Source organism: Crotalus tigris, unplaced genomic scaffold (assembly GCF_016545835.1).
Source record: "Crotalus tigris isolate CLP2741 ecotype Arizona unplaced genomic scaffold, ASM1654583v1 scf7180000024375.2447938, whole genome shotgun sequence".
Classification (NCBI taxonomy): domain Eukaryota; kingdom Metazoa; phylum Chordata; class Lepidosauria; order Squamata; family Viperidae; genus Crotalus; species Crotalus tigris.
Window position 1 is genome coordinate 201,243 of NW_024100545.1, and position 22,454 is coordinate 223,696.

Below are 22,454 nucleotides of genomic sequence, written 5' to 3' on the forward strand. Positions count from 1 at the left end.
TATTCAGCTGTTTGCAGTGTCCACTGTTATGTGATGATGACTTTTGGTGGGTTTTACTAGTTTCTGGCATTTACTTCCAGCATCTGGCAAAAAACGGTCATTGAAGAAAACGAGTTCGCTTAGCAACTGTGGTGTTCAAAAAGAGTCATCAAATCAGTCAACTGCCAGAACATACAACTGTAATTCCAAGCTCAATTACAGCTGTAATCAAGGACTATCTGTATTCTGAATATAATTATAATATAATTTAATATAATTAAAGCATACTGCAGTGTTAAGTTCATCCTTTTTTCCTCATTTTTTTGTTTTGTTGATAAGAATTCTTGGTAGATCTCCACTTTTAGTAGGCCTGAATCCATAGAATTAATTTTTCAATATCAGGGCTAAGAGTATAAAAATATAATAAAGAAATGCACTGAAACATACTGTGCCTTTCCTTTAACTTTATCAAGGAAGAAATTAGCTGGAATCTAATGTTGTACTGAGCCATAATGCTTCAAACAAACCAGTAATCAGATTTTAATGTGCTTAGTAGTGTCTTATGAGAACCAAAGCATTTTGGTGTAAACAGAGCATTATGCAAAACTTTCCAACCTGGGTTGCACAGAATCCAAGGGTCCCATGAGAATTTACTGGGGTTCCATGAGAAAGTTCACTCCAATGCATCCAATTTTCCATCACTAGAAATTTGCCTGTTGATAGGTTCTAGGATGTGTGTGAGTATAGCCAGGGACCCTGTTAAAGTTTTGTGAATCACATGTGAACTTGGTCACTATTTCTATAAAGATCAATGTGATAGTGAATATTCTTAAATAAGCAAATGTAGGTTAGAACACTCTGGACGTGTAGGATACAAGGTACGCTTTTCAACAGGATTTAATTTTTTCCCTTTGGAAATGAACCAGTGAAAAAGCTATCATTATTAGATTATTTCTAATAATTATTGATATTTTTATCCACCTATCAAGTCCTTCCCAAAGACCTGAGATAGGCAGATGTTCTTGTTTGATAGAATTAAAAGTATTAACGCAGGATGTAAGCTATCCAGTAAGGCTGCTTACATTGACATGATTTTGTCATTGCCAATAGGGTTCAAGTGATGCTCTATTGGAATTGCACACATGGCACTTATTACTATTGATGGTATCTTTGTTTTCTTTCATCACAGTTGCTTTATGTGCAGGTCTTTGTATTTTGTGATTTTCTCCAATTCTCTATTTTGCTGTCACCAGATGCTGCACATTCATTATCCATATCATTTTTTGTCTTTATATCAACAATTGTTAAGTCTGGGGAGTTATGTAACAGGTGGTTGTCTGTATGAATTCTTAAGTCCCAAAGGACTTTAGCGTCTTCATTTTCTATTACTTTGTCTATTTTGAAGTAGACAAAGTAGTACTTTTTTGATGGAAAATGGCATTTTTTGCAAATATTCCAACATACCATTGTTGCTACTTCATCACGCTATTCTTTGTAGTCTGTGCGATCTTGCAGCAGCTAACTGGGTGATTCAGTTTCTTTTTTATCTTCTCAATTTTTATGTATTTGTTCTCAAGATTTGGTCTTGAATTAGTCTTAATTAATCTTGAATTAATTCTTGCAGTCAGAATTAGTCCTTCTGTCTCTTTCATCTTTCCTGTTCTTAGCTTTTGTCAGGTCTTCTTATCTGCTTTGCTGCTTTTATACTGGTCATGTATTTTTCCTTGCTATGTCTACTTCTTATTCTTCATTTGGTCTTTCTTGTAGGCCAGTTTGGTCTCCTCAGTACTCAGTAACACAAGTCAGCTTAATATTAACCTTTATTAAATTATCACAACTGTTACATGAAGATATGTGAAACCTTCTTTCAGATCCCCCTCACATATTATTCAACAGGTTTTTGAGTGTGATTAATTCTATCATCACGGACATGTACTATAACTAAATGGTTCTTGGTGGACCCTTACGCATAAAGGAGAACCACTGCTTTTAGGTTTGTGTGCCATGGCAAATGTTATAAAAGTTTATAAACTGCAATAGACTACATTTTGTGTCTTCTTTTTTAAAAAAAGCACAGCTGTATCATAAAACATATATTAGTTTTTGTGGCTCATAAAACAATTGAAACTTTGTATGGATTTGTTCCCTGAATCTCTCTCTCTGTATCATGAGATTTTGGCTTTCTGATTTTTACAGTAGTCTGTGCATAGTGACAGTTTTTATTAGCTATAGAATTTTGAAGATTGTAATAATCATCCTGTAATAATCCTGACCATTTTATGAGCAATGCAAAATATTAGATCCAATTAGTTTTTATCATTTGTCAGTACTGCAGATTGAACATGGTTGAAGTTTGAGATTACTACCAATGTTTCCTTCCAAAAATGAGTATCTTCAAAGATTGGTTTTTTTCAATGCAGAACAGGCCACATCTGTGATTTATATGATTAAAACCAAACTCGGCCCTTTTGATTCATGGACTTCAACTCCCAGAATTCCTCAGCCAGATGCAAGCAATGTTCACAAGTACATGAAGATGCATCTAGATAAAAATCCAGGAATTCCATAAAGCCAAGGATGAAACTTACAACAAAACAATTATCTCAGTTCGGTGTATAAGTCCCTCCGTTCGTTTGGAACTTTAGAACCTCAACATCACGTTTCTCAATCTTGGCAATTCAAACATGTGTAGACTTCAATTCCCAGAATTCCCTAACCAGCATGTCGTGAGCTGAATTCCACACACCTTCAATTTGTCAAGGTTGAGAAACTCTGCTCTATTTGGAAATACGCGATCCGAGTTCCCACATTTTTAAGGTATTTTAATCTCGTTTAACCATGATTTAGGACCTTAACTCTTGAATTAGACGTTGCCATGCCTCGAAGTGAGCAAAGCCCAACATCCATTATCGAAGGCACCACATAGTGTACGCCAACTCTTTTGTAGAAATTAAAGGAATCGTCGGATTTATAACAGCAACCATTTTCAGTCTAGAGGCACAATTACGTCTACAGGGTTGTCGGAGGCTTTAAGCCAGGGGCAGGCAGGTGACAAGAGCGCAAACCCCCGCTTCACGCCACCAGCCCCAAGTTCTGTGTGGTAGAATTGCAGAAATCGCGGGGCGCGTCGCCTCTGCAAGCCCGCGGCATCTCCACTCGCTTCCTCCGCCTTCCGCCACCGCCAATATCCAGACTTCCTGGATGACAAGGCCGGGAATGAGCCCGGCCTGGCTCGCCCGGTATTTAACGGGGGAGGCCACAGAAAGCACGACTCCTGTGCTCGCCACTGGGACTTGCGCTGAAGCTCAGCCGCGGGCCACCCCGCCAACGCTCTCCGGACCGGCGGAGAAGAGAGTCCAACCAGGGGGGCGCCGGGCCGAGAAGCGGCGACGCGGGCCAGGCAGCCTGGGGCGTCTCGACCCCGCGTCCTCCCCTATCCCTCCGCGGCGTTTGGTCTCGCCCGCGCCTCCGCTCCCTGCCATGTTGGATTGCACGGCCGGCGCCGGGGAGAAGTTGGAAGTTTAGTGCCTGTCGGGAGAGCGGCGGAAGGCGCGCAGAGGGCAAAGAGCGGGACTTTCCGGCCGCTCCGCTCGCTCGCAGGAGCCCCTCAGGAGTTGGTCCTCGGTCCGCCGTGGCGCCCCCTCAGGTCGCGGCCCCGATGTTGCTGCAATAGCGCGGGGAGACAGGCTTCTGGCCGCCACCCTCCAGGGGACGCGGGGCCTGACCCCCAGACGAGCCAGAGCCAGCTGCGAAGCCGGCGGAGGGGTTGGCAGTCCCGGCCGGGCGCCGGTGGCGGCCGCTATGAACAACAGCCAGCAGCAGCAGCACCCGCCGCCGCGGAGGGTCTCCAACGTGGGCTCCATGCTGCTCACCCCGCAGGAGAACGAGAGCCTCTTCGGCTTCCTTGGAAAGAAATGCGTGGTAAGTGGCGGACGGGAAGGAGGCTTCGCCCTGCTGGCTGGGCCTGACTGCCTCGGGGGGAGGCCCGGCCAATCCTGTGGGGGCGCCTGGGGGAGGGTTTGCCTACGCGTGTCCCGGGCGGCCAGTTGCATTGACCTCTCAGGAAGGGGGTTCAGGGCAGAAGGGGGTGACTTCCATCTGCCGGAGGAGAAGCGGGCTGCTCCAAGTGGGAGGCGTGATGATGCAAGAAGACTGCCAGTTCCCCCCCCCCCTTTTATTTCCTTTCCGTTGCTGGCTTACTTCGAATTTGGAGAGACCAGAAGGTCCCTGGCTGGGGCCGTTCCCACGGAACAGCTGCTTGCTTCCTTTTTCCTCTGTATTCTTCCTCACGGCTCTGTATTGTTGGGGCGGGGGTGGAAAATCAACCCCTAACAGCTTTGTCTAAATTTATACTGAAAAGGGACAAATGGGGGGTGCGCGAGAAAAAGATGCACGCCTTTGCTCTCCAAGGGGAACGCTTCAGCGGTCTTTTTTTGAGCTCGTGAGAGTGGGATAAATACTGGGTACAGGTGAAGGCTGTGAATCCAAGCAACAGGAAGGGAGGTAGAGCCTGTTGACTAGACTCGGCCCATTGGATCCGCTGTAGTTTTGCTGAAAGAAAGAAACCTGGCTAGGAGACTTCCAAACAAATCTTTCACCCTTGTGGCTTGTTTCAGGCAGATGCTGTTTAGCTTTGCTGGGGAGCTCTTCAGTTATTGCTATGTTAAGAGATTATTTTCTCGTCCACTTCCTTTTTCCAACAGGTATTATTTCAGAGTATGCCGGAAGTGCTCTGTGGTTTTCAATAAGTGTGTGTCAGCAATGGAGATGTTGCAATTTTTTGTGTGGAAAAGTTCAGCTACTCATAGAAAGCTAGAATAAATTTATACCTGAGTAGTTTCTGAACTTTCAGGAAATGAACTCTGAAATGAAAATAGTGCTCTGAATTCTGTTCCCATTTGAGCAATAGATTTGCAAGAGCATATACAAAATTCCCCTGAAAATATATTTTAGTGGGGGGAAAAACAACTGAGAATCCCTGAAATGTTGGTAGTTCTCATATAGCTATTAGGAGACTTTATGCTGCTATGTCTTGATTTAGCAAGTTTTCATATAAAATCTGTATAATGGTATTTTATATTGAAATAGTTTGCATTTAAATTTGGCCTTTTCTTATTTCTGAGCTGACCGACATTTAGATTACTAAATAATTAATCCGTATTCCACATGGATTGGCAGTCAAACTTTTCCTCTTCCAAATCATTTAAAAAAAATACAATCATGAATAAAGCACCTTGGATATGTTCTGTTTCCTTTAAGGCAGTGTTTCTCAACCTTGACAATTTTAAGGCATGTGGACTTCAACTCCCAGAATTCCACAGCCAGCAATGCTGGCTGTGGAATTCTGGGAGTTGAAGTCCACATGCCTTAAAATTGTCAAGGTTGAGAAACACTGCTTTAAGGGTTTTTGTTTATTGGCAGAAATTGGTTTTGCTAAAGTTTTTTCCCACTATAACAGAAAGGGCAAACTTATTATCAAGTAGTTGACTACAGATTTGCAAATACCTTGCCCACTGTAAGATCAGTAAAGATTATAATAGTATAGTGGTCTGGATGGAAAATCCAGTTTTTTGTTTCTGATGAGATTAGATGAGTAAAGAAGATTCACAGATCATAATCTGTCATTCAGTCACAGGTCGTAATCTGTAATTCACATTTCATTAAGGCCAGGTTTGCACTCTAGATATATTATGTCTTTTTCTGGTATTAATGGGAATTTGCAGAGATAAAGTAGTTTTTGAAAACTCTAATGAACATGAGCTACTTTTTTTCTGGGAATGCCGACTTACAGGTAGGGAGAATAAACATGTTGATTATCATACTAATTTTATTTTAAATACTGTTGGCCAAGTGGCTAAATGTTAACATTGTACTATAATATTACTCGCAAGCCACTTTTTTCAGAGAGGAGAAAAATTAGCATTAAAAATGTCTTTGCCAAAATTTAATACACTTCACAGATTTTTAAAATCTCTTTTAGAATGTTACATTCTCCTCTCTTTAGTGGGGAGTGGAAAAGTTCACAGGCTTTGCCCTCAGGAAGTACTAGTTTTACTTCCAACAAAGTCCAAGTTTGTTGAAAAGATTTCCTTTATGTGGAGAGCCATTTCTATTACTGAGCTGCATAGATTTTCACTAATTTAGTGCAAGTTGAAAACAAGAAAATGACCCATCTGTAAGTATGTGCATTATTTAAAGAACAAACATGCTTTTATCTACAGAATTGTTTTATATGCAAATGTAATCAATAAAATAATACATAAAATTGGAAAATTTGTGTGGTCAGTGGTAGAGAATTTAAAGAAAAGCAATTTGGGTGCAGTAATATACTACAGTATGATAAATAAAATAGTATTAATAAAATTAGAAGACTTGGAGAAAATATTTCATATTCTATGTGATGACACTTGAAATATTTGAAAATACATTGGATTATATGATTATATGATTAATTTCTTCCTCATATACAAAAAATTGCTGAAAACCTCTTTAAAACTGTTTTAAAATAATTGTATATTTTAGTGTAAAACTTACACTTATTAAAAACAAATTGCCCATGGGTTAGTTGCTTAATGATTAATTAATACATAATTTTATGTATGTGTATACACTATATAGTAATATAAAAAGTATTTCTATCACTGATATATTAAGAGTATTTGACAGTACACTTACAGTTTATAGAGTTATAAAACCATAAATAGTAACATGCACACATTATCTACCTTTGCTAAAACTCTGTGTTCCTTAATGTTACCTTCTAGTTATACAATAAAAGCTGTGTGAAAGAGTTTTGACTTCAGAGTTCTCAGGAAGTTTATCAGGGAGGACACCATTCAGATTTCAGGAAGCAGATTGTTGTATTGCAAAGGACATAGAGCAGCAGCTTATTCTTGTTCTCCTGTTCTGATCTCATTTGGAAGTGGTACTCTTTAACCACCCCTTTCTGGATAGACCTACTGGACAACATGGTTCTATCTGGAATAGGTGTTTTTGTGTTATACTATTTTCTAGCTGCAAATAAAATAACCAATCACTTTCACTTTGGGACTGCTAGATCTAGAATTATAATGCAAGTGAAAATCAGTGTGTTAGAGGGGATATGAACTATAACTGATAGATAATATCTTCAGCATGCAAAAAGGTTAGGTTCAGTTCTCTGGCATCAGTTTAAAAGAATACATAATGGAAAAGATTTTACTTCGAGAATCTGAAGAATCACTTTTCAAGAGTAGGCAATTTTGGACAAATAGTCTGGCGTTTTCTAAATCAACAATACACTTTAGACTTCTTGAATTATAACAAATGCTGTTTGGATAAAGTAAAGGCATTTAGCATCTTATTCAATAATAACAGATCCCTTATTGAGCTCAATACAGGTAATCCTCATTTAATGACTACTTGCTTTGCAAATATTAAAACTTGCAACAATGCTAAACCAGTGGTAATTATGACCAATCCTTGAGATTTCGGCCATTGTAGAGTGCTCCACAGTCACATAACTGCTGTCCAGGTGCTTAGCAACCAGTCATGTCTAATATTGATTGTTTTTAATCATGGCCCACTATACATTCCTAGTTTATTTAGCATATGGTTTATATTCCTTATATATGCCTAATATGTAGGAATAGCATGAATTCATGGGATGGGCAGCATTATGTTTTGTATTGTTGCCTTGGAATTTTATACATTTTCCAAATACTTAAGTCCACGGCTATGCTTTTTGTTGTATTCTCTATCACCCTTATGTCACTATGCAATGTAATTGTCAAATAGTCCAAATTCTGTGAAAGAACATCTATTGCCTAGACGTAATAGGATAATAATTGGATTATTGGAATGCGCTCTACACAGAACTACCCTTGAAGAGTATTCAGAAGTTACAATTGGTACAAAATGCACTGGCATGGACAATACTGGAGGCCTCTTGCATGGCCTCTATAACATCATTGTTATACAAGCTTTATTAGTTGCTAGTTTGGTTCTGGGACCAGTTCAGTATATTGGTTATCACTTTTAAAACTCTTTATGGCATGACATTAGATTATCTGAGGAACCATCTCACCTCTGCAGGTGATTTATGAAATAAGAAACAAAAACCCACCCCTGTACCATCCATGCTCTTGTGATCTTTATGTAATTGTTAATTTTAGTGCTTTTATATTCTTTTTGCCACTGTAAACTCCAGAGTTTGACTAGTAAGACAGGCAGCATATATATTAAATAAATAAATGTAGTATTAAGATAGTGTCTTAAATGTATAGATAATAAAAGGTATTACTTTAATAAATATTCAGCCACAATGATATTTTTGCATGTTTTGCTCCATTTGTATCAGCCTTACATTCAAACATATTGGATGCAGATAGAAGCAAGGCTGGGATTCATAATCTAGCAATATTTGCAATAATACTTGTCTAACAAGAAAAGGCAATTTCTTTTTGAGAGCATTGTCTCAGTGCTCCACTAGCCATTTAACCATAACTTTTTAAAAACAAAAGTCCTATTATTGACCTACAATAATATGTAATACTCCCATTATCAATAAAATTAAATAGTTTGAGGTTTCTATAGAACATTTGCATTTTGTTCTTACTGCTTGGGCTTTTATATAAATAAAAACATTTTTTATATTTCATGTATGTTTCCCCAGAGGACTTTTGTTTTAAAAAAGTGAATATGTACTCCATGTGACCTTAATGTTTTAAATACTGTTCTGTTTTCTTTTTAATCTTTTACATGCTTGTGTTACTTATTAATTAAGGGTTTGCAGCTTCTGTACATTTTTCTAAAGAGTAATTTACTGTGTGGGATTTCTCTGATTATCAGAGTAGCTGCTGTTTGCTGCCTCTTTTCTCTTCCATAGTGAATATTGAAAAAATTGCCAGGGTAGGGATGACCAAACTAAATTGAACATTTTTTTTTCATTTTCAAAAAGAATATTATAAAGACATTTATCACCTCTCTGTTACTAATTGTATAGAGTTAGACCAGAGATTGAGATAACCTGAAATCTGGAGAAACATTTACATTGAGTTTTATGATACAAAAGAGAAGATTATGGGAATGATTTTTGGAACACTGAAATATACCACCTCTCCTTGGGACCTAGTCTATCAGTGATGATGTTACCTAGTTTGGGTAATGAAACATCTGCAAGAAAACAAGCAAGCTCAGAGAGTGCCAAGGATCCTTCATGTCAACTTTGAGCTACAAATATTCTCCTTTATTTGTTTAACTGGCATCCAAACCAAAGGAAATATAAGTAACCTCACCTGCAAGAAGCCATGTTTGCTTTGTCATGATTTTTATGAGGGTTTATTTCCTCTTAAATAAAGTTAAGCATGGGAAAGAGCAAGTGCTGTATTATTCTTATCATCACCAAGTAGGTTCTGAACATAAGTTTGTATCAGTGCATGGTCATATCCACTTTTAATTTTATGCTATTGTTGCTCCAGGTGTTCTTTCATCAATTTAATTCCTCACTATCTCAGTAAACCAAGGAGTTGCCTGAGATTGGTAACCTGTATGAAGCCTTGTTTTATCTTCTTTCTTTCTGTTGTTTCTTTATCCAACACTACACTAAACCTCCAGAATTGCCTTTTTAAAATCAGTGAACAAGTGAAACCAGTAGGAGTTTCCTTGTTTTCTGTCATCCTAATTTATACTGATTTTCATTTGCTACTTTCCCATTTTGTTTAATCATTTCAGAGTTCTTTGATTAATAAAGGGTAACTATTTTAGCCTGTATTGTTAAGATAAACCCCAAACAATTTCTTGCACCTCTAACAAATTTACTATTATAAAAAGTGGTTCCAGTTTATGAAATTTTATTCCAAATTAGGCGTTATACCAAAGATTAGTATTAGTGGTTTTATAAACAGTGAGTCAGAAAAAAATTCAGAATAGGCAGTAATTACTGAATTGTGTCTGTTTATAAATTAGTTGAGATAACAAGAAAGATATGTTTGCATTATGACTTGATTAATACATGTAATACAGAACTGAAATAGTTCTCCTTGCCCCTAATTTTGGATTTTGTCAAGTGAAATGTGAAATTTGTGCCCACATATTCTTTTTTACAGAGACTGATATATTTGTCCTGATGTAGAAAGTTATACTTAGTTAAGTCTCGACACTGATCTCAGAAAGCTGAGAAATGTCAGCTCTAGTTAGTACATAGGTGGGAAACCATTAGGAAGTACTACAGTTGTAGGCTAGATTGTGAATCACAAAACAAAACAATAGAACAAGGCATTGGCAAATCTATTATTGTCAAGAAACTTTTAAGTCATCACAAATCAAGCTCAACCAAAGTGAGGCTTTACATTTTTTTAGAACTCTTTACTTGAGTAACATCCAGAAGTGCTTCCAAATATGTTGAATCACGAGTTGCAAAAATCCTAGTTTGTGAGAGTGTTGGTCATAGTATTGGAATTGATTCCTAGCCTTTCTTGAGGATATCATGCTGAAAAGTTCTGATAATAAGTAAGGGGTTGCTTCTTCCTTCACAAGGCATCTGTAGAGTTTAGGAAAAAAAGCTACATTTCAACAAATGCACACAAACACAGATATCTTCATTTAATGATCACATTTGGGACTGGCAACTCATTTATTAAGTGAAGTAGTTGCTAAGTGAAACCATGATTGTGCTTATGATCTTACTTCAGCTTTGCTTTACAGGTTTGTGAAGGTCAAAAATATGAGGCTGTGTGCATGTATTTAAAAATGGTTTTAGTGTATGACTTCTTATTTCCAATATGCCAATGCATAACTACTAGATTTTTGAGGAAAAAAAACATGAATGTAATTTGAGCAAATCCTTTTTCTCCAGAAAATATTCTTAATCCAGTTTTTCACTCCACACTTTTAGCCAAATCATCTTGAAATTATTTCCTGCATTGCAGTTCTAAAGTCAAAAAAGGCATCACTGTATAGACTGCAATACTAAAATAGTATTTGACCTCTGTGGTTAAGACTGTGAAAGTTTCAAACATCCTGCAATAGTGTGGCTTTGAGTGAAATACCACAAATGAACTTCCTTTTTTCTGGCCAGTAGTTTATATTGAAAGAGCATGACTTTGTCACTTCAAATATTAAAGGAAGAGATTTTCTTTGTGGGAAATAAAAGATCTACTAGAAAATATCTTCAAAAGGAAACATTGTGTAACATGCAAGAATTGTTTAATTTTGATAAGCTCTGTGATAACTTCTGCACAAGAATTGCAGGAATTTAAATTAGAAAATTTACTAATTCTGTTGTGGACACTAAGATTATAATTTTGCACACTTCAGATTTTTAAAATGGAAAATGTTGTTATAGCTTGCTTTTTATGGATAAAAAGTGGGCCAGTCAACTTTTTCATTGTAGGATGTCTCCACTCGTTTAGTTTTGTAGCATATAAAATCTGCCAGTTGAAGAACAAAATATCAAAATAAGTCTGGTTACCATATTATGTACTGTAGTCCTGCTAAATTAATGTTCCATTGTAGCTTGAAAGGCTGGTTTTATTTCTGTTGACTATCAAGCTTTGTTTTAAACGTTTATATCCTGCCTAGCCTTTATGTGGTTATATAACAGTGATGGCGAATCTTTTAGGGACTGAGTGCCCAAACTACAACCTAAGACCCACTTATGCATCATCGGGTGCTGGGTGGGTATGGCCCATTGGGTGGGCGTGGCTGTGGTGGTAACAGTAGACTGGGTGGGACTAAAATGTTTAATCAATGAATTATAACTTTACAAGATCTTTTTTCTCGCAAGAAGTTGAAATTGACTGATTGATTGAACCTTTTTTTTTTTGTACACGGTGGTGGAGGCCTAAAGCAAAAAGGTTTTATAAAACCCAGTTGAAGGCCCAGGACTGGGGCAACAGTGCACGTGCCCACAGAGAGGGCTCTGAGTGCCACCTGTGGCACCCATGCCATAGGTTCGCCACCACTGTTATATAACATTAACAAAAAAAATACAGAAATCTAAACAAGAATACTAGTTTTCACAGCAATTTTTTTTAAAGGATTCTACCAGGGAATTATGTCAATTGTCTATTAATATTTTAATCATTTTGTTGATATAAGTGCCATGCTATAGTTCAGCGAATAGCTGTTGGTGGTCCAAAGCCAAATGAAGATCATGTACAGACCTATACAAATTTTGTACAGTGTTTTAAAAAAAGTCAAACAGGATTTGGTTTAAAATATTATGAATTAATTTCTTGCTCTGTATTGTTTAATTTTAACAGACAATAGACTTTTATCTATGTCCCTAGCCAAAGGTAATGCTTGGTGTATACATTAATACATTAATGTACAAAATGGACTGTCTTCTATCATTTCTATTTCTTTTTCTCCTCTGAATTGCCCAACTTGGATAAAGTGCATAAAATAACTGGTATACTAATAAAATGATATTCACCGTATGCAGATAACTTTTGGTTCAATCAATATTTACTAGTTATAATTTTGTTTTTTATAAAGTTTTATTAATTATTTTTAACAGAATTCAGTAGTAATCATTCAGCAAAAACATGTTGTCTGAGTATCTTATTCACTAATACAAATTAAATTCCTAATCTCTAAATCATTGATAAAATAGTTCCCAAGTTTGAAAATATTCTGGATTTTTTTTTTCTTTCAACCTTAAAGTAAGTCTGTCTATTTCTGCACAGTCTAGTATTTTTTTGATTATTTCTTCTTGTGGTATTTCTTCGTTCTTCCAGTATTGTGCAAATATAATTCTTGCCGCTGTTATCACATGTAGGATCAAATATGTACTTTGCTTATCAAGTTTTTCTGGTATTATACCTAGAAAAAAAAATTCAGGTTTACAGTCTATGTGTTTCTCTAACATTTTTTCTAACCAAGTATGGATTATTGTCCAATATCTCCTTGCTTTAACACATGACCACCACATATGATAATAAGTACCTGGTTTGTGTTTACATTTCCAACATTTCCCTGACATATTTTTAAATATTTTTGCTAGTCTTGTTGGTGGCAAGTGCCAGCTATAGAACATTTTATATAAGTTTTCTTTATATGAAGCTGACATTGTCAATTTATAGTTTCTTTTCCACAGACTTGCCACTTCTCTAAGTCTATATTATATCCAAAATTCTTTGCACATACTGTCATTGTCTCTTTTACTTGTTCATCTTCCATTTTGAGATTTAATAAGAAATTGTACATTTTTAATTAACTTTTCATCGGAAGTTAATAATGTCTGATCAAACATAGTCTGCTCTTTATAAAATCCATACTGTTTAATATCTTTGTCATATCTGACTTGCATTTGTAAATGTGACCACTGTTAAATCGATACCCTGATTTTCCATCTCTTGCCTGGATTTTAAGTTCCCTTCAGAGTTTAGAATATCTTTGTATGTCCATATTTTATCGAGACTGACTAGATTTGGATGTACAAATTCTTCCATTGTTGAAAGCCATCCTGGAATTTTCAAATAAATTTTACATTTTATTTTTCCCATGTTAATAATAGTGCATTTCTAATATAGTGATTTTGGTGGTATGTATTTTATTTTTTCCATATCATAAAAAAGCATGCCAACCAAGTTGTAGGTCATGTTCTCCAAGTATAGCAATATTTTATTTCTAAGAGTTATCCATTTTTTTTATCCATGTTAGCACTGATGCTTGATAATATAAAACCCATTCTGGCAAGCCAAACCTCCATTTCCCTTGACTTCTTGTAATATTTTCAATTTAATTCTAGCTTTCTTTCCTTGCCTGATAAATTTTTGAATTAGACAGTTTAAATCTTCAAAGAATTTTTTCTCCAATTTTATAGGTATCATTTGAAACAAAAATAGTATTTTTGGTAATATATTCATTTTCACCGTAGCAATTCTTCCTAACATCAACAGTTGCAGAGTCTTCCATTTTTCCAAATCAAGCTTTATTTGATTTAACACTTTAATATAGTTATCTTCTTTTATTGTTGAACTTCTTGCTGTCAAATATATTCCCAAGTATTTGACCTTTTTGACTATTTGCAATTCCATTTTTTCTGATAATTGCTTTTTTTGTTTATCTGTAAGATTTTTATCTATCACTTTAATTTTTTCTCTATCTTTAATCCTGCTATATCTCCAAATGTTCTATCTTTTCCAACAGTTTAGGAATTGTCTCTAAAGATTCCTTTAGAATGAATACCAAATCATCTGCAAATGCTTGCAGTTTGTAGGTTTCACCTTTTATTTTCAGTCCTTTAATTTCTATTTAAAACATCCAAAGTTAAGATATATAGCAATGGGGATAATGGACATCCTTGTCTTGTGCCTTTTCGTATATCAAAATTCTCTGTATAATCCCCATTTATAATTTTGCTGTTTGTTTCTGATACATTGTCTGAATCGTATTTATAAAGTTTTGACCAAAGTCCATTGTTTTTAGTTGTCGAATCATAAATTGCCAAGAAACATTATCAAATGCCTTTTGGGCGTCTAAAAATAATAATGCCAGTTGTTTCCCTGGATGCAGTTCATAATATTCCAATATGTCTAGTATTACCCTCAAATTATTTTTTGTCTCTTTGGCAAAAATCTGTTTTGATCTGGGTGTATAAATTGAGTCAAAAATCTTTTCAGTCTCTCAGCTATTATTGAAGTGAAGATTTTGTAGTCCACATTTAATGATGATACCGGTCTATAGGTTTTTTTTTATCTGGGTCAAATCTGAGTCCTCTTTTGGTATCAAAGTAACATTTATTTCTGTCTGTGTATTTGGGAGTTTTGCCTCCAATAAAGTTCATTAGGTACATCTTTCAATGGTAATGTATCTTGTAAACATTTATAAAACTGCCGGGAGTCCATCTGGTTCCAGTGTTATTTCATTTTTTTTTTTGTCTTTTTATTGCCTCTGTCAGTTCCATCATTGTTATTTTTTTCATTTAACATAGTTTTGAAATTTTCTGGAATTTTTGTTAATTATTTTCTTCCATATATTGAGTCATTTTCTCCCACGGAGTTTTTTCCTTAACATACAGTTTCTCATAGTATTCTTTAATTATCTCTTTTATTGCTTCATTTTTAAATTGTAAACAGCCTTTTTCATCTACTAAATTGTTTATCAATTTTTTCTCCTTCTGTTTTTTAAGTTTATAAGCTAACCATCTTCCTGGTTTATTTGTATTTTCAAAAAAGTTTTGCTTTGCTCTTTTAATTTGCTATGCCAATTTTCCTCATTCTATTAAATTTAATTTTTGTTTTATTATTTCCATTTGTCTTTTCAATATTTTCTTTTGTACGTTTATTTGTAGTTCAAGTTCTAATTTTTTAAATTCTTCTCTTAACAACTGACATTGTTGTCTCTTTTCTTTATTTTTTTCCGCTATGTATGTTATCGCTACGCCTTGAAAATATGCTCTGGTTGTATCCCATATATTTTGTAATGTTGTATCTTCTTTTTTATTTTGTTTTAGGAAAAAATCCATTCCTTTTGTTGCTAATTCTATAAATTCTTTCTCTTTGAACATAGATTGATTCAAAGTCTATCTTAATTTTTTCTGCATTCCTTTCCACACCATTTTTAAAGGATTATGATCTGCCCAAATGCCTAATTCTATGTCAATTTCCAGCATACTATATTAACCCTTAATTCAGGCGTCATCCAAATCATATCAGTTCTAGACCAAGATTTATGACTATTAGAATAAAATGTATATTGTGATTTTCCTGGGTTCGTTTCTCTCCAAATATCTTGTATACCAATTTTCTCTATCATGTTAAAAAAAAGTCTTAGGTAAACTTTTTCTTCCTTGTTTCCCTGATTTACTGCTTTTATAATCTAATGTCCCATCTACTATTTTAAATTCTCTTAACAACTGACATTGTTGTCTCTTTTCTTTATTTTTTTCCGCCATGTATGTTATCGCTACGCCTTGAAAATATGCTTTGGTTGTATCCCATACATTGAAATCCCCAATTAAGCATATATTTTGATATTCCATTTCTACTATTTTTCTGTGAAGGTTTTGATAAAATTTTTCTTGTTTGTTATTTGGTGCATATATTGCTATCAAAAGTATCTGTTTTTTTATTTAAAAATATTTCTACCATTACTATTCTTCCTTCTTCATCTGCATAAATCATTTTGGAATCTATTGTCTCTTTAACATATATAACTACTCCTATTTTTTTTTTTTGTTGTTGTTGTTGGGCTGATTATAACAAAGTTTTCCAAGTTTTGGATTTTCCAAAAATTTACGAAGTTCTTTTTTATGTGTCTCTTGCAAACAAATTATATCAGTGTTTAATTTCTGTAGTTGTTTGAAAATTCCTTTTCTTTTTGATGGGGAATTCAATCCATTTATATTCACTGAAAAAAATTCCATTTTCCTTCTCCATTTTGATTTACTTATATTTAGGTTTTGTTGATCTCGTAATCCTCTGCTGTCTTACTGTTCCCTCATCTTCTTGATTCATCTTCTCTTTTTCTTCTTCCATTTGTGTAATTGTTTCCTCTATTGTTTGTTCTATCTGTTTCTGGCTTTTTCCATCCTTTTGTTGATATTGCGTTCTTTCTCCTAGAAATGTTCTATATCTTTCATCAAAATCCTCTGCCTTCCACACTGAATCCAATCGATATCTTGTATTATTCCAATTGATTAGAATCACTTCTAGCATCAGCCATCTAAAATTTACTCCTTTTGCAATCAGCTTTGTAGTCAAGAAATGATATTGTCTTCAAGTATCCCTTATTCTCTTGGGAATCTGTTTCAGCACTACTATTTCTTTATCTTTTTATTATAATGAGTTATCTCTGACTCTTAATATCTCATCCCTTGTTGTTTTCTTCATAAATATTACATGGACTTCTCTGGAAAGTTTGTGTTTCCTCACATAACTTGAATTCATTCTAAATCAGTGGTTCTCAACATTTTTAATGCCGCAACCCCAACCGGTTGTAAGTCGAGGACTACCCAACCAGTCGTAAGTCAAGGACTTTCCCTGCCCAGGAATATGGCACATGCGTGGTGCTGCCCCCTGCGCCGGCCGAAGCGTTTGCAGACTGGGGCTTTTGGCGGGCTCAGCAGGGCAGAGACAGCCTGGACAATTCGTATTGGCTTTTGAAAGCCAATAGAATTAGACTCTATTCAAGAGAGTCTATTCTATTGGCTTTCAAAAGCCAATAGAATAAAAGGGAGTAGCACAGCTAAGGAAAAGGGGAAAAAATGGTGGACTGTGTTATTTGGCGACCCCTGTAAAATGGTCGTTTGACCCCAAATGGGTTCGCGACCCACAGGTTGAGAACCACTGTTCTAAATATTCCATCCACTTCTTGCTGCATCTCCAATCTTTCAATTTTTAGGACCTCTGCTAATAGATTAATAATCACTTCTGCTATATCTTCCTCTTTATCTTCGGGTATGTTCTGGAATCTCAAATAGTGTACAGCTTTCTCCATTTCCAAGGCAGCAACCGCTTCTTCTAAGTTTTAATTTGCTTGTTCTAATCTTTCATTCTCTGTCATTAGTGCTTTTTGTTTCTTGGTGCATCATTTCTTGCATTAGTTGTAAAGTTGCGTGCATCTCTTTTTGGAGATTGTTTGCCTTCTCTCGTAATATTGCTTCAACAGATCCCTGACTTGCGGGACTAGATGTTCCAGAACAGGGTGCAGAAGCAGATTTTTTTGTAATTTTAGTGAGGTTTGATGCACTCATTGTTCAATCAGGCAAATTTTGTAAATCCACAGGAAGAAGAGGAAAAAAAAAAAGGAACAAGCCAACTGCTTTAAGCTATAATCCAATTTTAGAAAAAAAAAATCCCACTACTTTAGGCTACAATCCAACTTTAAAAAGAGCCAACTGTTTTAGGCTATAATCCAAATTTTAAAAGGAGCCAACTGCTTTAGGCTATAATCCAAGTTTAAAAAGGAGCCAATTGCTTTAGGCTGTAATCCAACATTTAAAAAGAGCCAACTGCTTTAGGCTGTAATCCAACATTAAAAAAAAAAAACGAACTGCATAAGTCTAATCCAGATATTTCTCTCAGTTCAAAGATATTTAAAAAAAAACCCAAACCTCTGTTTCTAAATAGTTTCTATAATAGTTATGTCTAGAATTAAGAGATGTAGTTAAAAAAAAATCCTTGTTTTTTCTTTTGTAGAATCACAGAATGTTCTTTGTTTAACACAGGTGTTGTTTCAAGGTCATCACTTTTCTGATTCTTTCTGTATTGTAGCATCTTCCTTCACCACTAGATGTCCTCATTAATTGTAATGTCTCTATCCAGTAATAAAACTTTTATTTAAAATGCTCTTACCAAATCAAAAATGTTAGCCAAAAAAAATATCATTTTTTTTAATCAGTCTTAAATCTTTTCTGCATATTTTTTATATTCTTTAATTTTGTTCCCCCATTTCAGATTTCTCGCTGCTTTTAACTCTCTTCTTCCCAAGTTTTCCTGGGGTTTTTACTTTTAAAAATTATCCAATTCAGGGATTTATATTTTAAAAGTCCATAGGGAAGAGAAATAAAGAACAATCTCACCCAGATCAAACACATTGTTGACAGTCAGCTGTTCGGCGGCGCTGCCACAGCTCTTTGCTTCTTCCCTGACTGTCTATGGCTTGGGCTGTCTGCATATTTGCTGGCAGCCTTTCTCCTGCCTGTTTAAAGAGTTTCCTTGGTCCGTTTGGGCCAACCGCCATTGGCTCAAAACTCCCAAGATTTCCCTTCTTCCTTGCTGCCTCTCCAAGGTGACTTTCCGACCTCTCTGGGTCTCCAGACGAAGTGAAATCAGACTAGGAAAACGGAGCTCCGATTTCTTTCATCCGTGTCGCCATGACACCTGGGGTGAACTCTACTGAGTTATAATTTTGATAGATAAAGTTGGGAGGTGTTGATGTATCTTCATGTTAATGTTTTTCAAATACATTATTTTACTATTTTGAGTCCTGTGGCATTTTGTTGTACTTTCAAAGAAATTGCATTATCTGCCTGAAAATACTATTTTCATCAGATGAATTCTGTAAGATTTTATTTGTGACTAATGGAGAAGATAATGGAAAGTCAATACCTAAATTTTAACTAAGAATTTTTTTAAAATTTATTTTAGACAATGTGCTCTGTGGTCGTTCAGATATATGCAGCAGAACGTAATGCTATGTGGTCAAAGAAATGCTGTGGTGTAGCTTGCCTTGTAAAAGACAATCCACAAAGGTCCTATTTTATCAGAATATACGATATCAAGGTAAAAACTGTTCCTTTGCCATATTTAGTTTATATTTCAATTGTTTATATCTTACGAAAATGTTGAGTCATAGGCAGTTGCATATAATTACAAATTGTTTAAATATTAATTGCTAAAGCAATAAGGATAAAGAGAAGTATGCATAAAGCAAGCACTTTTGTTTTTCATATTATATTCTATTGCAGATATTGTTTTCTTGCTGAAAGTACAAACAGCTTAGTTTTTTGCATTTATAACTTCAGAAAAAAAAATCTGGCCTGTTTGCACTGGTACATGTCCTATTTTTGAATTTTGTCCATATTTGTTTTAATAGTCTCTGAGACAGTACAAGTTTACATGAGAATTGTAGCACATTTTCAGATTTATACTACAAAAGTACAAGTTACCAAGAACTTAAGCTAATTTTTATGTTTTAAGAATAGAATTTTAATCTGAAACAAAGTCATCAAAAAGAATATAAAAACTTAAGAATGTACAAAGGGGAGATATAAATCTATACATATTTGCTTATAATAATTTATTGTCTCAATCTTCTTCCCTTCTCCTTCTGCCCCCTCATCACTCTTGCAGGATGGAAAACAATTGTGGGAACAAGAATTATATAATAACTTTGTATATAATAGTCCTAGAGCATATTTTCATACCTTTGCTGGAGATGTAAGTATTTTCAGGAGTTAATTTGGAAAAGTTATTACTTTATGTTAAATCTAATCTCTTAATGTAATCTATGAAATATTAAGTAATATTACTTAATGTCTATATTTCTATTGATAATTTTCAAACTTTGTAATGTTCAAATAAAACTGTATGACTGGTTTTTAACTTGAAATGTAATTTATGTTTAATGTTATTTTTAGTTAGCTTATAACAGAATAAAAGTATTCCTAATTCCAGAAGAAATCAATAATGGGAACAAAATCTGAAGCCTGCTTTTTTCAGTGGTTTTTTTTTGTTTATATAGTTGCTGAAGTGTACATCTTTATTCCCTATCTTAAGTTGATCACAAACATTATTGTTTTTCAGACATGTCAGGTGGGTCTTAATTTTGCTAATGAAGAAGAAGCTAAAAAATTCCAAAAGACAATAACAGACCTACTTGGACGACGGCAGAGAAAATCTGGTACTTATATAGTTTTTCAGCACTTGTTTATCTTGTTTGTAGTTCTAGCTTATAATAGAAAACCTTTGGCCTGTGGTCATGCCCAATTAATCTGTGCCCTCCCTACTTTGCTTTATAACAGTTCGGCTTGAACAAGTTTTCAATTAATGGAGTCTGTCCAATACAGGTAATCCCTGAGTTATGACAGTTCACTTAGTGACCATTCGAAGTTACGTGATAACCCCCCCAAATATTTATGACACAATCCCGAAACTATGAATGTTGCAGCACCACAGCAGCCATTCACCCTTATGAACGACCGCAGAGGCACTGCAACATTCATCCTGCCTATCCCCCCCCCCCCCGCTCTCCACAATTGCTTCTCCCCTCCCATCCTGCTGCACTAGGTCACTTATCTTGCGAAGATCTGTCTCCTCTCTGCCATGGTTTCTTTGACGATTTCGCTTCCAGCATCTGACTGGCTTGCAAACGTTTTTCGCATGCCGAGAGTGAAATATTGGGCACCATGATCTCTCAGGACTTCAGGCCATGGGATTATGGCACTCAGAGGTTTCCAGTCTCCAGACAAAATGTTTGCAAGCCAATGGGACACTTTGAGACAGCGTGATTCGCTGCCTCAAAGCGCCTTGTCAGCTTGCAATCATTTTGTGTGGAGACTGGAAGTTTCTGGACACTGTGATCTTGTGCCCTGAAGCCCAAGATCACGGTACCCAGAACATTTCACTCTCGGCATACGAAAAGCATTTGCATGCCAATCGGATGCTGGAAGCAAAATCGTCAAAGAAACGACGGCAGAGAGGAGACAGATCTTCTCAAGATAAATAACCCAGCGCAGCAGGATGGTGGGGGGGGAAGCAATTACATGAGGTATCTCAATGGGTTGTGAGAGGCCTTGGGTGGTCTTAAGCAGGTGGCCTGTTCAATCACTAGGCCACCCATGGCCTTCTCCCCCAAAGATACCTCTTATACTTAATGACCTGGGCATTTGATTAGCGAATGCATGGGTGAAAGTAGAGAGTTTTCATGTTCATTTTACATGATTCACTCCAATGAATCCTCAGGTTACGAATGTAATTGGCAGGTTCCATTACATTTGTAACTTGGGGACTACCTGTACTAAAGCAGCATTGGATAAAGTTGGTTGGACCAGTGCTGATACTTCCTAAACTTCCCCTATTTCCCCTGTGCTAAAATTAGGCTTGGAAAAAAAAAACTTGTCATAAAATATTTTTGTTTTGTTTTTGTTTTTTGGAATAATATTGCTTGAAAGCTGTTCTGTGTATTAATAAGCAAGTAATTACTTTTCATAATTTGAATTAAAAAAAGAGAACATGTGAATATGTGCAAAATGGATCATTCTACACAGTGCATGATAGTTTTAGAACAATTTAGTACCAACTAGCTTTAGTGGCTATGCAATCTATTATAGAATTAAGTCACTAAATATTATTATTCCTTCCTAGAAAAGTTAAATAATAAATAATAAAAGCTAACTGAAATTTAGCAAAATTGGTCCAGTGAGAATTAACGGGGGTACCAGAAAACCTAGTAGGATAAACCCAAGATATATAAAGAAAAAATGTTTAAAATAAATAAATAAATTGCTTTGGCTTTGGCACAAGACTCAACATGCTCAAAAGCAACCAGATATGGCATGTTAGTTGAAACAAACATGAAAAAATAGAGAGGCTGGGAAAAGAAATCTGCTGGAAGACCATTTTTGTTAGGAAGTAAAAATATCCTAATATTTTTCTCTCTGGTCAGGTGCTTTATGTACCTAACTTACTTAAAGCTTACTAAATATATAGTATTTTAGTGCCACAAATACATGTTTAATTTTATACACTCATACATAAAAAAGGTACACACATACAAACTATGTATAAGCAAAACTAGATATGTTAATTCTTCATGAATTTTTAGTTTACATTCATCTTTTTCTGCATTATAATGTACTTAGATGGCGCTTGAAATTAACTAGCTTCTTAGATACATTTGCCTAATTTTTAATGTTCAGCTACTGTACATTATGAATTAAGTATGATTTCCATCAAAATGCTGCATCCCACCTGACCCATGCCGATTCTCTTGTGCACCCTTCCCCAGTCCTTGCTGCCCACCTGCATACCTTCCTCGATCAATGC

At 35.5% G+C, this 22,454-nt stretch overlaps 1 protein-coding gene across 3 annotated transcripts in view; it reads left to right on the top strand.

Moving 5' to 3' along the window:
- The first annotated feature begins 1,024 nt into the window (after positions 1–1,024).
- The window catches only part of WASL (WASP like actin nucleation promoting factor), a 34,484-nt gene continuing 13,054 nt past the window's right edge, over positions 1,025–22,454 (top strand). The window contains exons 1-4 of one of the 3 annotated variants that reach the window (XM_039328363.1): positions 1,025–3,900; positions 19,056–19,190; positions 19,761–19,847; positions 20,214–20,310. In XM_039328363.1, the coding sequence (XP_039184297.1) occupies positions 3,781–3,900; positions 19,056–19,190; positions 19,761–19,847; positions 20,214–20,310 (439 nt within the window). In that variant the 5' untranslated portion in view covers positions 1,025–3,780. Of the gene's footprint in view, positions 3,901–5,972; positions 6,155–19,055; positions 19,191–19,760; positions 19,848–20,213; positions 20,311–22,454 lie in introns of those variants that run through there. The other 2 variants (XM_039328364.1, XM_039328365.1) reach the window with 2 other exon arrangements.